The sequence below is a fragment of the Danio aesculapii genome, chromosome 3, assembly GCF_903798145.1.
Source record: "Danio aesculapii chromosome 3, fDanAes4.1, whole genome shotgun sequence".
Classification (NCBI taxonomy): domain Eukaryota; kingdom Metazoa; phylum Chordata; class Actinopteri; order Cypriniformes; family Danionidae; genus Danio; species Danio aesculapii.
In genome coordinates this window covers 39,671,907-39,687,997 of record NC_079437.1, presented here as the reverse complement: position 1 = coordinate 39,687,997, position 16,091 = coordinate 39,671,907, and the positions used below count along the sequence as shown (strand labels likewise).

Genomic DNA, 16,091 nt, shown 5'->3' with positions numbered 1-16,091 from the left:
ACCAGTGTCGGACTGAATGTACACACACTGACTGGTCATTTCTAAGTCAAACAGCAATCAGGTAAAGTGTCTACTGCTGACACAAGACAGACTGAATGACCACCTCCTAACCGAGTCTGACAATACATTCATGCTGAAGTTGAATACACCCAAATCTAATTAGTCTCAGTATTTTCCGACAAGACATTGAGGTGGAGTTCACCTTACAGCTAGAGATCATCCTAAATGGCCTTACCATGAACCCTAAATTCACTAGAACTACAATGACTCTCCATCCTGCCACTCACCCTAAACTTTAGGAGGATTTAAAGAGGTAATGAACTACCTAGGCTTTTATCTTGTACTGTTCTCTGAGCTCCACTTATGATGTATTCAGGATTTTTAGATCAAAAAACTTTGTTTGAATAGGTGTGGCACATCGTAGACTAAGTAGTAAACACCCACTGCTATGATTGGCTAAATTTGTAGCATATTAACAAAGTTAAACATGCAGTGAATTAGAAGGAGGCATCCATCTTCTTTGGAGGCGGAGCTTATTCAACGTATTATATTATAGATTTGGACATTCCAAAACCTGTCATTTTGGCAGACTGTTTTAAATATAAGCTGTTCTTATATAGCAAGGACAATGTTTTAACTTCTGAAACTTACAACATGTTTTTATAGTACTTTTTCCTCTTATATGTCAAATAATTAAGGAAATTTTGGTTTCTCATTTCGTCACCCCTATAACTTTAGTCTGTGGGGTTTGATGTATGACTTTGTTGTTCTATTTTGCTCATTGACGTACTGTATTAGGTTCTCTTTCATTGCTTCTTGTTTAATTTAAAAGAAATTGACTATTTCCCGTTTTTTTGTTTGCGACATCAGAAGCTCTGTTTAAACAGGTGTAAACACCCACTGCTATGATTGGCTAAAAGTTTTGCATATAAACAAAGTTAAACAGCCAGTGAATTAGAAGAAGGCATCAATCTTCTTTGAAGGCGGACCTTATTCATCCCCATTACATCATAGATTTTTTTACACTCCGAAACCTGTCATTTTGGCAGACTGCCTTAAATATAAGCTGTTTTTTTAAAGTAAGGGCAACGTTTTGAGTTCTGAAACTTACACGATGTTTTTATAGTACTTTTACCTCCTATATGTCAAATGATGAAGATAATTTTAGTTTCTCATTTCGTCATCCCTATAACCTCCACCATATCTCCACTATTACTTTAGAGTGTGGGGTTTGATGTATGGCTTTGTAGTTCTAATTTGGTCATTAAAGTATGGCATTAGGTGTTCTTTCATTGCTTCTTGTGCTTGATAACATTTTAACACCCATGCACATCCCACCCTTATTTTCTCATTCACGCATGCAGATTTATTGTTCTAACTTGTCAAAAACTTTAAGTTGTCATACTGTCCAGATCTAATCTAAAAGATTGCTAAAATGACAATTGTAAAACTTCATTACAACACAAACACCTGTAAATCCCATTATAATTGGAAATTAATAACTAACACACCTGTCACAATATTATTCTAGTTCTAAATTTATGAATGATCACATATGTTAGAGTGAGGGAACGACACGGTTGCGCAGTGGGTAGCGCGGTCACCTTACAGCAAGAAGGTTACAGGTTCAAGCCCCTGTTGGGTCAGTTAGCATTTCTGTGTGAAGTTTGCATGTTTTCCCAGTGCTTGCGTGAGTTTCCTCCGGGTACTCCAGCTTCCCCCACAGTCCAAATTCATAGGTGTAGGTGAATTGGGTAAGCTAAATTGTCCGTAGTGTGTGTGTGTGTATGTTGGGTTAACAACTCACCTCATTTTATAGAATTTTATTGAAGGTTTTAAACTGTTAAGGTTTACAGTGTAAGCAAAATCAGCTAAAAGGGTAGCAGCGCTCAGTCTCAGATGAAGCTGATCCACGGTAATGACTGACAAAACACAAATTCATTAACACTTGTATATACTTTTGAAAAGATTTGTAATAATAAAGTGACAATGCATAAAGCTGCAATAACAACTTTGACAAAACTGTGTTTAAATCTGAAAACAATACAGCATTTTCCCCATTTCTGAAAAAGTAGTGGCCTCAGTTCGACAGCGACAACATATACTGATGCAAATTAGATCTCGAATGACACTTGCTTTAAGTACGGATGATAGTGAAAAGTAACAACAGATGTTAAAACGCTATGGCTAATGCATAAATTTTCTTCAGGATCTAAAGAAATCTGCTGATGTAATGATTCAGCCTGAAAACTTGATATTTCCACTACGTGTTGTGCTGCGGCAATAGTCTCATTGTCAAGTTTTGTAACAATAACAAACAGAGTCTAAGGTTACAGAGCTTGCTCTTTTATAATGCAAAGTACAGCGACAATATCTGAGCATCAGCTACTGGAGTGGCCATTAAATGACTGGCATCAGAATCGCGACATTATTAAAATTCATCAGCTCAATTAAGTGGCTCACTATACAATCTTCACGGTGCACCTGTGATGCGCTTGAGACATCTCTGACCTTTTCTGAAGGAGCTCGCTGTTGCACGGACACAATAAATGAAAGAAAAAGATATTCACATTCTATTATACATCCGGTATACTTTCTAAGATGCTGAAGCCAGAGAGGAGGCAGCTAAATGAAAGGACGGGTCTTATATAAGCCAAAACACAACAAAACAGTAAGTCCTGATTCCTGATTGTTTGCCATATTTCTTTTGTGTGTGTGTGTGTGTGTGTGTGTGTAGAGACACCTTTGTTGGTGTATATAATACAACTGAAAAGCGTGAACTTGAACGTACATGAAACCGAATTTCAGACTTTCAAACATTTTCTATGGAACTGCTTGTGTACATTGATAAAACCCAGGCACAAAAATTCATACAAAAAAATATATGCATGACAGCCTGGTGAGAGAGAGTTGTGTTTTTTTCCTCTTGCAGCTGATCTTTTCAGGTTGCCTGTCAAGCTTTGACTTATTTTAAATCAAAAGACTATCTTTCAAAAGTCTGCCAATTATAGCCTTCTTTTAAAGCGGTGTAAACACATTCATTATGCAGTGGCGTCTCTGCTCTTCTAAGGCATTGCTTCATACCTCAAACTCCTCACTGACTAAAACACATGTAGACCTGCTGCTATTTATAAAGCTGTCAATCAGTTTAATCAATCAATCTAATTAAAAGCATACTGAAGTATTCACAACTTCAATCCAATCAATCAATTTACCACTACTACACTTATTAAAAATAATAATAAAGCTCTTTGACTAAGGTAATGTTATAATCCATTATTATTGCTTACAAATAATTAGAAAAAACACAGCTATTTACTGTAAATGTTTGTATTGTATTTCCTCATATGCTTAAATCTCTTATGCACACTACGACTGCATTTATTTAATCAAAATCCAGAAAACAGCAACATTTTGTAAAAAAAAGTTGTACATTTTAAGTAACCGTTATCTATTTGAATGTTATCAAATGTGTCTTGTGTCACATGATCGTTCAGAAATTATTGCACATTTATTGTAATCTGCACATTATAATACTATTCAGATTTGCTGCTCAAAGCTACATGTTGTTAGTTACTGTATTATTGTTACTTAAAATTAACTTGAAATATTCAAACTGCTCATCTTAGAACGCTCATCAACCAACCTGAATCAAGCATACAACACGTCTGTAGTATAACTAAGGAATAAATGGCTATTAAAGGGACAGTTCACCCACAAATTAAAGTTCTGTCATCGTTTTCTCTTCCTCAATCCTCAATCCAAACCTGTTTGAGTTTCTTTCTTCTTTTAAATGGGTGGTCCACTACGATATTATATTTTAAACTTTTGTTGATGTGTAATGTAGCTGTGTGAACATAAACGACATCTCTGAAAGAGTCTGCATAGCAAAGCATATTGTGAACAAAGTTTGGGTCCTACAAAAAAATTTATTCAGGCTAGTGAAATCACAAACGCTTCAGGTTACGTTCACAATGTGCATACATCCTGTGCAGAAAAGAGGCGTGGCCAGAGGTGCTTTAATGTTAACTGTAATGTAAACTGATATGGCTAACAGCTGCTCTGACTGACAGTGTTTACACTGCACAAAAGCACGTGCTTGTAGGTGTGTGATGCTTTTCTTGGTGATGTTGAGCCAATCAATGAAACACAGCACATTATGTTAGCTGACCAATCAGAGCCTCTTGAGGTCGGGCCTTTCAGAGGAACTAGGAAATTTCATGTTAGCTGAGTAGCAGTATATAATCAAAGTAAGATATATGAAAAAAAAATGCTGTGTTTTTTACAAATGAAGCATGAGCACACATATAAACACAAAAAAAAACTTAAAAATACACTCTGGGCCACCCCTTTAAGCACAAAACAAGTTATTCTGAAGAATGAATTTTTATACTCCTACTATGGATTATAATGGCTGATTTTTCCCCAAAATCCTTCAGACTATCTTGTTTTGTGTTTAACAGAATAGAGCAGAATGATTAGGACATTTTTGGGTGAACTATCCCTTAAAATCATTAGAAATTATTACCATTGCTCTAAGTGTGCATTATTTTGAAACGATTAAACAGACCTGAATAAATGATTCTACTTATATTAAGTATTTTTACCACACCCACAGATGTACAGATGTCGAATTTCAAGACATTTGTCAGATTTTGTCCCCAAAACAGTTCAGTCTGTGGGACTATGGGCCCTATCATACACCCGGTGCAATGCGGCGCAAGGTGCGGCGCAATTGTTGTTTGCTAGTTTCAGTCGTTTTGACATTTTGCGCCACGCTGTTTAATTAGCAAATGCATTTGCGCTCATATCTAAAAAGGAGGCTTTGATTGGTTGATGAGACTTTGATTGGTTTATTCTCAAAACACACCTATAACTCATTAAGAGAATAAGCTTAAACCTGTTAAACCATGCACCACGGCGCAAAGAGGATTTTTCAGTCCTTAAAATAGCAAAAGTGGATTCTGACACGCCCTTAATGCGTTTGCGCCCTGCGCTTTGGACTTTGTGCATGGATCGTCAAAAAAGAGCCCTATATTTTTACACATTGATTTAAACCAACACCCTATGTAGCTTCACAGTCAATTGCCTTTTGGAATTATTTCTTACAATTATCAGATAATATGGCATGCTGTGTGCACTTAAATGTGCTTACAAACCATTCAAGTGGCCTCCATTTCCCAGGTGAGTGAAATTCTTATGTACTTACAGTATATACCATTTCTATAATGTACTTGTTTTATTTAGGATAAGTTATAATTTATAATTTTCTTTAGACCTGTAATGCACTCCAAAATGTGACAGATTGATTAGCTGTAGGCTCTAGAACTCAAATGTTGTCATATGCCTGGATTTCAAAAATAGCCTTGCATTTACTAACACAGACTATTTTTGAAGTATTTGGAAGTAATTCACGATTTCCTCCTATAGAAAAACATAAGAACAATGCTTAGTGGCTCAATGTATTACAACAGTGTTTTTAAATGTCTAAGCACTTAATTGATATAGTATACAACCAAACACATGTGGTGAGAACACAAATGAATCACAGGTAATAAAGCGTTTCTCCCAAAGAAAAACCAGTCTAAGCAAAATCCTAGGCATCTGTAGCTCTGCTCACGCTTCACCTCTTTGCCCTTTTTTGGATACCCACTTTTGGTGCGATGATGCGCAACAAAATGTCAATGGTTGGCCATGCCCACTTGTAGCTTCATTTGGGCTTTTAAGAAACCTATGAGTGACATCATGGATACTACATCCATGTTCTTTACATGATTTAAACCCTTTTGTTTTGATAATAGCCTGCTGTAATTGTGAAATATAGCTATATATCTGTATATATCGATAGTGATATACAGTAGAACTGAAATAGAACTATAATGTGGTTATGACCTGCAGGGAACTACTTCAGCCATGTGTTTATCTGAAAATATTGAAATGTCAATCAGCCAATCAGAATGAAGCATGCATTGTGTAACAGGTAACAAGTAACTTACTCAAAATAACAATGTTTTAAACTAACAGTCCTATTATTGTATCCTCCCAAACAGCTGAAACCAGTTCACTTAGTATTGTCTCTCTCTTTAAGGGTGGGCGATGTCGTCAAGGCAGCTAATTATGAGTGGCTTCGGCTGAGCTGCGTCAATACCACTCAACTGCTCGGCAGACTTTGTTTATAATATGTCTACTTAAAATAATTAGACAGATGAAGCCTCTCCAAGCCGAGTCGATACATTTGCCACTGCCCGGATAATCATCCAAATGTCCAAACGAGAAGCTTCTGAATTTCCAAAGATAGATTCCTGCCGTCTGAAGAAGAAAGCGGCCTCGCACGTAATTGGCATAATTGTTCTGAAGAGGATTAGCATGGAAGCTAGCCGTCTGAGAAGAGGGCTCTAAAATAAATGTGGCGTCTTTGTGGAGGCTAAGTTGACCCCAGCGTGCCATGTAAACAAGTACTGCATCAACCAGTTCAAACCAGCATGCTTCCTGCCTCCGCTGATGAAAAGGAGTAGATGAAAACGCAGAGGCTGATAGAAGCAGCAACTGTTAGGTTATAAAAAAAGAAGAAGAGAAAACTGAGAGAGTGACAGAAGAACAAGGTCTCACCTCCCTGCAGCGTGTACTCAGTGACAGGCTGACTGAAGACGCCCAGGCCTGCCCCGGTGTACGCGGCCACCTGAATCTCATACTGGGTCCAGATGATGAGCTCTGTGATCAGGCAGTAGTTGATCTCAGGGCTGCTGATGTTCTTCTGCTGGTACTCTCCAGGGAGCCCCGCGAGCCGGTACCTGCATCAGGGCAATCGATGGGCAAACAGTGAGCGACAACGATTTTCTTCCAGGTCAGCGCGCTGTTAGAAATCCTCCCACAGGCTGTATAATTATTAGGCACACGCTCGCTCCCTTACAGGGCAAGAAATTGTGTTAAATACAACAGCGGTGGGGGAACGCTGTTACAAAACACATAAATATTCACAACACATCCGGCGAGGAGGATAAGAGTGGTCAAACGCTGCTAATGAAATGCATCCAAACTCTGGCTAGATGAGAGAAATGAGTGTCATCTAATTGGCTGATCTTTGATGTTGGGTGTGTAATTAATAAAAATACGATTTTTTTACATTTTCGAGCGGATGCCCTGAATGCAACGAGATTATGACTATTCTGAGCTCTCTGTGCTGTCTTGTAAACTCAGCAAGTTAAATTTATTTGAATGAATAGTAAAATAATAGTATTGTGAAATTATAATAAGTCAGTAAATATGCTGATTCGGGCACAAGAAACCACAGTTTAACCAATATAGTCATAATCTAATATGAGTCAACTTTTAATTCACAAACTCATAAGCAATGGACCCTTTTCACAAGCCTGTTATGACGTATTTAACAGTCATCATAATCTTAAATCCTTGAAAGTTTTTAATATTTAGATATTTTTTTTAAACATACACACAATAATGCATATAAATGTTCATATTATATCATCTTTGCACATATTACAGAAAACCATTATGTGAGGTGTTTCTAATGCAGCTTCTAAGGGTCTGAGAGTAGATTTGACGTTATTCTCTCCTCTCCATCAGTCTCCCAACAATTTTTCCCTTTTTCTAAATGTCTTGATGACTCCTTCGTAGTGTTTTTCTTTATTATTTCAGCAAATAGGATTGTAAATAAATATTTGTAGTACTCTCTCATTCACTGCGCTCTAAGTTTACCCAACTATGACAACTTCACTGCAGAGAAACCTGGAAATGTGGAAAGGGTCCATTTGTTTGAATTAGTTAAATCAGTCTGAAGAATCTGAGAAAAAAAAAATGGCGACACTTTACTTGATGGGGTGTTCATAAGATCATTCTGAAACCTTTATAAACAGGACATGACACATATCATGTATGTGAATGAGATTTTATGCATACTTATGACAACTGTTGACAAAGTGTCATTTCCTCAGTTATGTCATTTTAAATGTGAAGACAACATTGTTTGTTATGACAGCTTGACAATTCTAAGACAATACAACTTGTCATAAATATGTCATAAGCATAATTGTCATGAGCTCATTATATTTGTGTCATGAATACTGTTCTGAACACGTTATCAGTGGAACAAACTATTTGTTATTAAAATGTCTTCTAAAAGTATCATCAAATCATTTTAACAGCGTCATTAATATGTAATGACATTTTAATGACAAATTCAGCTTTATCACTGTAGTTTATATATATTTATTATATAAATAATAAAAAAAAGATATATATACTTTAATGATGCTGTTATAAAAATCATAATATATTTATAATGGCTTCATGACAATCATGTTTATGACAGATTTATGACAAGTTTTGTTATCTTGGTAATGTCAAGTTGTAATGACAAAGAATTTTATCTTTGCAGTTAAAATATCACAACTGAGCGATTGACAGTGAAAGACAGTTGTTATAAGTATGCATAAAATCTCATTCACATTCATGACTTGTGTCATGTCATGATTATAAAGGTTTAATTACAAGTCTTATGAACACCTCTACAGGTAAAGTTTTACCGAAAAAAATAGATTAACCAATGTGACCCGACACCTGACGATAGTCAGTTTGGTCAGTCACAAAAGTATTTTATTTTGTCTACTAGTATCTTTTTATTGAATCATTTATTCATTTTCCTTTGGCTTAGTCCCTTTATTCATCAAGTGTCACCCCAGCGGAATGAACTGCCAACTTATCCAGCATATGTTTTACACAGTGGATGCCCTTCCAGCTGCAACCCAGTACTGGGAAACATCCAGTTTCAAACATACACACTCATTCACACACACACGCACACGCACACGCATACACACACACACACACACACACACACACACACACACACACATACACACACACACACACACACGCATACACACACACAATATGGTTAATTTAGTTTATTCAATTCGCCTATACCACATGTCTTTGGAAGCAACAGTGCTAACCACTGACCCCAGTATCTTTTTATTTAATGTATAATAATTCAGTTTACCAAAAACTGTTCCAACTACTAGTGTTAAGTGTTATGTTATGCAAAACTTTAATGACAGACTGACTAGATTCTCGTTGACACAGACATGCCAAACATTCCTTTTAAATCAGTTTGCTCATAAATGCTGCTTATTAAACAGCAGTGAAAGTGACATAAGGTCAACTCCATTATCTAGAAGCATTGACAAATGCAATCAAAAACTGACATTGCTGGTTCCAAATTAAGCTTTACTTTTTAATCAAAAGTGTCTGCCAGATGAATAAATGTATATTTAACAGTGTAGATTTGGAATTAGAAAAATAGACTGAAAAATGTATAATAATATGAGATGCTTTACGATAAGTTTCTGTTTATTAACATTAGCACGTTATGTAAATAATTAAACTTCTCAGGCATTTTTAATCAAGATTAATGTCTATTTTGTCTAATATCTATTTTGTTAATAATGACTGAAGTTTAAAGCTGTTTTGTTTATATTACTTTGACAAGACATGAACTAACAAATAAATATTGTAGTTAACATTAATAAAAATAAACAAATACTGTAACAAATGTATTTCTTAAAGGTATGGTTAAGTTGTCTCTATTACATTTTCGGTTGTTAAACAGGACCAGTAAAACTTACTTGAATTAATGTTTATATATAATAATAACACCTTTATAATCATGATGTGACACATGTCATTAGTATAATAGAAATTTTATGCACTGCTTATGATGACTGTCATTAAGTGTCATTAGCTCAGCTTTGTCATTTTAAATGAATAATGACATTGTTTGAGATGTTTTTGTTATGAAAACTTGATATAAATAAACACATCATAACCTATCTTTGACTTGGTCATGACAACTTGACATATTTTTTGATCACATTTTTTAGTGAACTGAATTTGACATTAATCTTTCTTGCTAAAAGTGTCAATACTCAATGTGTACCACTGTTGTTGAGGTCAAGAAACATATTAATTATGCAGTTGTAAAATTAAAGACAATTATAATTGCCTCAATACAATCATGTTTATGACAGATTTATGACAAGTTACATTGTTTTGATAATGTTAACTTGTCATGACAAAGATAAAAGATTTAAAAGACATTTTTGTTGTAAGTCATAGACCGGTGACTACAGACAGGGCCATCTGACCAATGTAGTCTATCTTTCATGGCGGATAAGGTGATCCGAAATGCGTATCATAAGAAAATAAAAGTGTTTTTTCCACCTTGGATGCATGTAAACCCCTTAAAGCAGGTACACACCAAGCCAAATCACTGGCGCAGATGAAACTCAACTGTATTGTTGCCTCATGTCTGGACCAAAAAGCTGCATGTGAACCAAAAGAAAGGTGACTGAAACGACTGAAAAGTATCTCATTCACAATAGAAACCGACTGTTGACTTGTTGTGTCCAGGCTTTTAAAGGCAACACCCAAAACAAAACTAGCAATGTTCAAAATAGCATAAAATGCATATGAATCTCTTTGCAAGATGTTAGCAAATACATTTTTCAAGTCTAACCACTTTTGTTGGCTGCACAAACAGATGTACCTCCCACTGGCTGAGCCAGTGTTCCTTTGTAAGATAGCTCAAACAAACCATTTACATTTTACAGAGAAATAAATGTCACATTACTTTTAAAAAGATGCAGAAAACATAAACATTCACAGCAAAAAAGAGAGAAATGACTCAACAGAGAATGCTGGACTGACGCCAGCCACTTATTGGAAGTACCGGGAGTCCTATTTCTGCACATTTCATCAGGCAAGTGTTGTTTGTGAAATGGTTTGTGCATGTCTCACCTGAGGACGTAGCCTCTCAAGACTCCATTGAGTTGTGGCTCTGGAGGCGGCTGCCACTGCACCATAATGGACTGATTGGTTCTGCCGCTGGCTACAATGTTCTTGGGCGGAGCGCTGGGCGGTTCCTCTCTCAGCATCAGTCTAAGGAGACATCAAAAATATTGCTGAAAGCACCACAAACTTCAGGTACACACTTAACAGAGAACCAAATTGTTCTTACATAACTAATTCATTGCTCTACTCTCTCTCTCTCATGTGAATGAAAGATAGTTTATTTGCTCCGGGGCACAACAGTGTTAGTCGTGTAAATGCAACCTGCTGGCCAGAAGTCCATTTCCCGACCATGATTCACATCCACTCACTCCATCAAAAGCTTTCCTGGAAAAGTCTCTCTGTGGCCCAAACAGCCTGATGCTTTGATTTTGGAGGTCGCTGCTTACGTGGCAGCTGGCTCTGGTGCATTCACAGCCGTAGAAGATTGCGTTCGTTGGCTCAGCACTTTCAAGCAAAGCGCTTCATTGAAATTTCAAGCCTTCGAATTACAAACAGACCAAGCATTTTCCAAAGATAAGAGCATCTCATGGTTTGTTGTACGGCGGGCCGTGCATGTCTGCCAGAGGATTTGTCCCCAGTGTGAGTGCTTTTAAACTCTGCAGTAAATACCTGTACCGTTTTCAGCCAAGAAACACACGCTAAACAGTGCTATTTCTGTTCAGTCCTAAGAGGACGGAACTTTTTTTTTCTCCACGGTTTTTGGAGCTTATATTTTACTTTATTAAAGGGTCTCAATTCTCATTTGTTGACTGAGATTTTAAAAATTCAGAGGCTCTGGGCAAACATCAAAGAGAGAACAGACCTTGACACATTTCTCTCCATAAAGCTCAGGAAGAAATACATTCAAAGTCCTGTTGATGTCAATGTATTAGAATCAAACACCCATTTATATCAACGCTACGTACTACTTTAGTTCCCTTTATTTACACTATGACAACATTAGTTTAAAAAGACCCTATTGGTACTAGATCCCACAACACCATAAATAATGGGAAATGCTAATGATTTTGAATGCTCTGTGATCATCGCTAATGTCAAATATGCCATAATACTCAGTCTCCATAGGCTAGTTTGCTAGCACACGTAAATGATATTCTGTAAGCAATTCTTGGTTCATTCATCCAACCTACGGAACGTGCATTTTCTTAATTAACAAAGTTTAAAATTGAATCGGTGTTGAACGCTTAATAATACCCATAGATTCATCCTGCCCTTTGCGTTTCATGCTAATGGACAGTTAAATCTGCATTAAAGTTTAATAGGATCATTGGGTCTTTTCAGATTTATTGTCAGAGTCTTCTTAAACCTCTGACCACACTTTGTTATTTCTTCCCAGAAGTCTATTTCATAATTAATGCCCTCTATAACCAATATCATGGAGCTTTTTTCCCAGACAGTGCTCTGTAAATCTGCCTAATGATTGCTGTAAGGAAAGCCTGCTCACTCCTCACTGAAAACTGAGTTCTTTTTGCTGTAGCCATGTGGTATTTACACATTTGCTTTACACTGTTTCACTGTGCCACAAGCTATTAAACATCTGCCTCTGAATATAAACAGTGTAAGGGAACTGGTGTCTGGCTCTTTCTGCAAATACAGTACAATTATGTGTCCTACGACCTACTTTTAAAAGCATTTTATCTATTATGTAAACCATTATCTGACATAAATTACTGCCATTAATCATGGCTATTGTCCCAATCAGTTATTAGTACATCCCATAATCACTTGTACAAAAAGCATGCCAGTGCCACTTCAGTAACCTTCATCTTTTATCTTTTTCTACATATACACAGTGATATATGTATGTTCAGCACAGATGTGCACACCCCTCACTAGGGCTGTGCGATTAATTGAAATCGAATCGCAATCGCGATTTAAACCGCTGCGATTAGCTAGTCGCAAGAAACTGTGATATGAAATATATATTATTTCCTTTCCCCACCCAGAGCGAATGTGTGACTGCCGTCCATGTCTGACAGACTTACTAGCCAACTGAGTGAGCACACTTTCATTCTTCCCAATCAGAACTGTGCAACATAATTATGCGGAACGCCCACAATAAAAAACAAACAAATAGGAAAGCGTGAACGATGTATATATACACAGTATATATAAAAAAACAGCACATCAGTAATATGGGAATATTTAAGTTTCAAAGTCACGGACACCGAACAAAAACAGGTAATTTGTAAGAGCTGTTGCAAAATTGTTGCTATCATAAGGAAATACAACAACCAGCACCTAAAAAAGCATTACAGGCGGCTATATGAGGAGTGTCTTGCTAAAACGTCAGCCAAAAGTACTGCCAGTGACATTCAATCTAGTAGCAAATAACAGCAAAGTGCAATTTCAGTTGTTTGCGGCTGTTACACCATATGAAAACACATCACGAAGGCACCAGGAGATAACTAACATAACTCACCACCACGCTAACATCATTGTGCCTTTCAATGAGTCATTTAAAAACCTCATCCAAATGCTGGATAGTAGATATATACTTGCACCTCACATATTTTTGCCATTTTGGGGTACCACAGCTGTACGTTTAACATCATGATATTTTGTGTAGCATTGTGTAGAAGCTACAGAATAGCTCTTATCAGCCATGTTTGTTTGTTGAGTGCTCTGTATTTTTATAATTATTATTTTTTTTGTTACCATCGCCTTAATTTGAGTTGAACTTAAGGTCACTTTATTTGTGCTTACTATTTGCTCCAGATAAACAATGTAATGTTTCATTTCTGAATACGTAAAACACATTTGAATAAATGGAGTAAGTTGATATCTTTTCAGTTCCTTTTTTAACTAACACTCACTGCAGTTTAGCAGTAAGAAGCTACAATACAGATTATTGAGGTGAAGCTTGACTACAAAATTAAATCGCAAATCAAATCGAAATTGCAGTATCTGTCAAAAAAAAAAAATCACAATTAGATATTTTCCCCAAATTGCACAGCCCTACCCCGCACAGATCTCTCTTTTAAATAAAAATTGAATGCTTTACAATAATATATTTGTGCATATACTGTACATTACATTTGTCAGTACCAAAGTCCAAACTAAAACTAAGTTCACAACCTGTCCAAAAATTAGCACACCCAAATTATTATGTTTAAGAAAAATATTAAATAAAATGTTAATAAACAGGGAAAATTAAGCAAAACATAATAATGGATACATAATATAATGTATTATCTTTCTATTGCCAAAGAATTAAATTGTTTTGTTTAAATGCACCAAAATATATTGTTTCTATTAACTGATATCCAGTTTCAAAAGTGGGTGTACTCAAATATGGTGGGCACTGTATATATAGGACCATTCTGCCAGGGTTTTTATTGTATAAACATTGTCCATTAAATGTCGTCATTACTGAATAAAAAGAACCACAAGGTTATTACAATCAGTTAATTTAAACTAAATCTTTATTTTCAATGAAACTAAAATCATTTTTGTTAACTGAAATAAATAAAAACGTCACCTTATTTTACTTTAGCTACTTTGCAAGAAAATAACTAACCAATAACTAAATCTTATAATTAAAATCTCAAAATAAAACCACAATTCGTTTACAGTATGAAAACTTCAACAGTTAGAAATGATAACAGATTGTATTAGATGTTAGATTGTTGATAGATTGATGATAGATTGTATTAGACGCCACATTTTCACTTTCAGATACAAGTTATTAAAACAAAAAGTCTTTTTATTCATAATTGCACAGTTTGCACACAATCTGTGGTTGCTTTATTTCGACCACAAGCATGAAGCAACAGAATGACCTGTAAAAGAGCCTGTAAGTCAATAATGTGTATGGAACCTGAGATACATTAATAATCAATGAGCTCGGTATCAACAGCGATGCACTGTTCTGGCCTGTGGTCAGACAGAATAAACAAACATTTTGCCAAACTCTCCTCTTGACAGGAACCAAGTGGCAGATGAATAGGTGTTGGTGTGGGAAGGTGATGCTTTATTATGAGAGAGCTGCACTTTTGTGTTTCTTTATGCCTGTCAGCTCTACTCTTTCTGCCTAATAAGCCAAAAATGGACAGATGTCTGTCACAGCAAGGAGACATGCATGCAGAAGAAGACTGATGAGGCCCTTCCACACCACTTTCACTATAAACTCAGTCCCCAAGGAAGGACTCTCAAGAAAGTACTGTATACTTGAAGTATTTTAGTCAGCTGCCTTGCATTATATTATTTTGCCTGTCATCTACATTTATGCAGTACAGATAATAACATACAAAGGTCAAGTTGTAGATACCTCTGTGTGAAATACAGCTTAAACATCACTGGAAGTTTAAGAAAATGTATTGTCTGCTTGAAAAACAAGTATTACACAAATGAAAATAAGTACAATCAAATGGAAAAGGAAGCTTCATTAAAACATTAACTGGTTAAGCAAGTTCTCAAGTACACAGAAACTTTACACTGTATTTCAAAAGTAATTTAATGTAAAATGGAATATATAAATTTGCTAAAAATAAACAATAACAAGCATTTTAAGCCCTTGTTATATACATGATATATCATATATTAATCTAAATAACTGTATATGTGTGTAAATATTTAAATATTTAAATATTTGTATAAATACAATATGCATGTTAAAGAGATATTGTCAGGATTCTGCCACTCCAGTCTTGTTAATTCTTGTTTTGGTGGCAGAGTCCAGACACTAGTCCTGTCTTGTCTTGTATGTTGTGCTCGGCTTGAGTTCTCTTGGGTCGAGCACTCATTTTCTGTCATTTGTGTGTCTTTTTGTATGAGCGTCCTCTCGGCTGCGCTTGGGCTGTGCGCGTTCCCACTTGATGCGGGCACGCGAGGTCTGGGCGTGTTTGCGACGCGGGCTCTCGTCCTGGTGTTTGAGCTCGTTCTGTCTGCAGCATGCTGTATCATTCCCAGCATTTCAGTCTAGTTAGTTTCAGTTTAGGTTTTCATTTCATGCGTGTTCTAGTCTCGTTTTATATAAGCACATGGCTTGTGTTGTTTGTTTGTGTCATTTGCTCTCCCGTCTATTGTCTAGTCCCATCCTCCTTGTTAACCCATAATTAGTTTATTATGTTCACCTGTTTGTTTGTTTGCTAATTATTTCTGCTTATAATCTCTTCATGTCTGATGTTCTGTGCCAGTTTGTCGACGTTTATAGCTCTGTCCGGTCTTGTTTTCCAGTTCTGATCCCTGCCAGCCTGCCCAGTCAAGTTTGTTTGTTTGTT

General features: G+C 36.2%; 1 protein-coding gene across 2 annotated transcripts in view; it reads right to left on the bottom strand.

Moving 5' to 3' along the window:
* Positions 1-16,091, bottom strand: part of sdk1a (sidekick cell adhesion molecule 1a) — a 637,737-nt gene that overhangs the window by 122,291 nt on the left and 499,355 nt on the right. For both annotated transcript variants that reach the window (XM_056453953.1, XM_056453952.1), the window contains 2 exons: positions 10,816-10,956; positions 6,610-6,791 (listed from right to left, as the gene is read on the bottom strand). In XM_056453953.1, the coding sequence (XP_056309928.1) occupies positions 6,610-6,791; positions 10,816-10,956 (323 nt within the window). The remainder of the gene's footprint in view (positions 1-6,609; positions 6,792-10,815; positions 10,957-16,091) is intronic.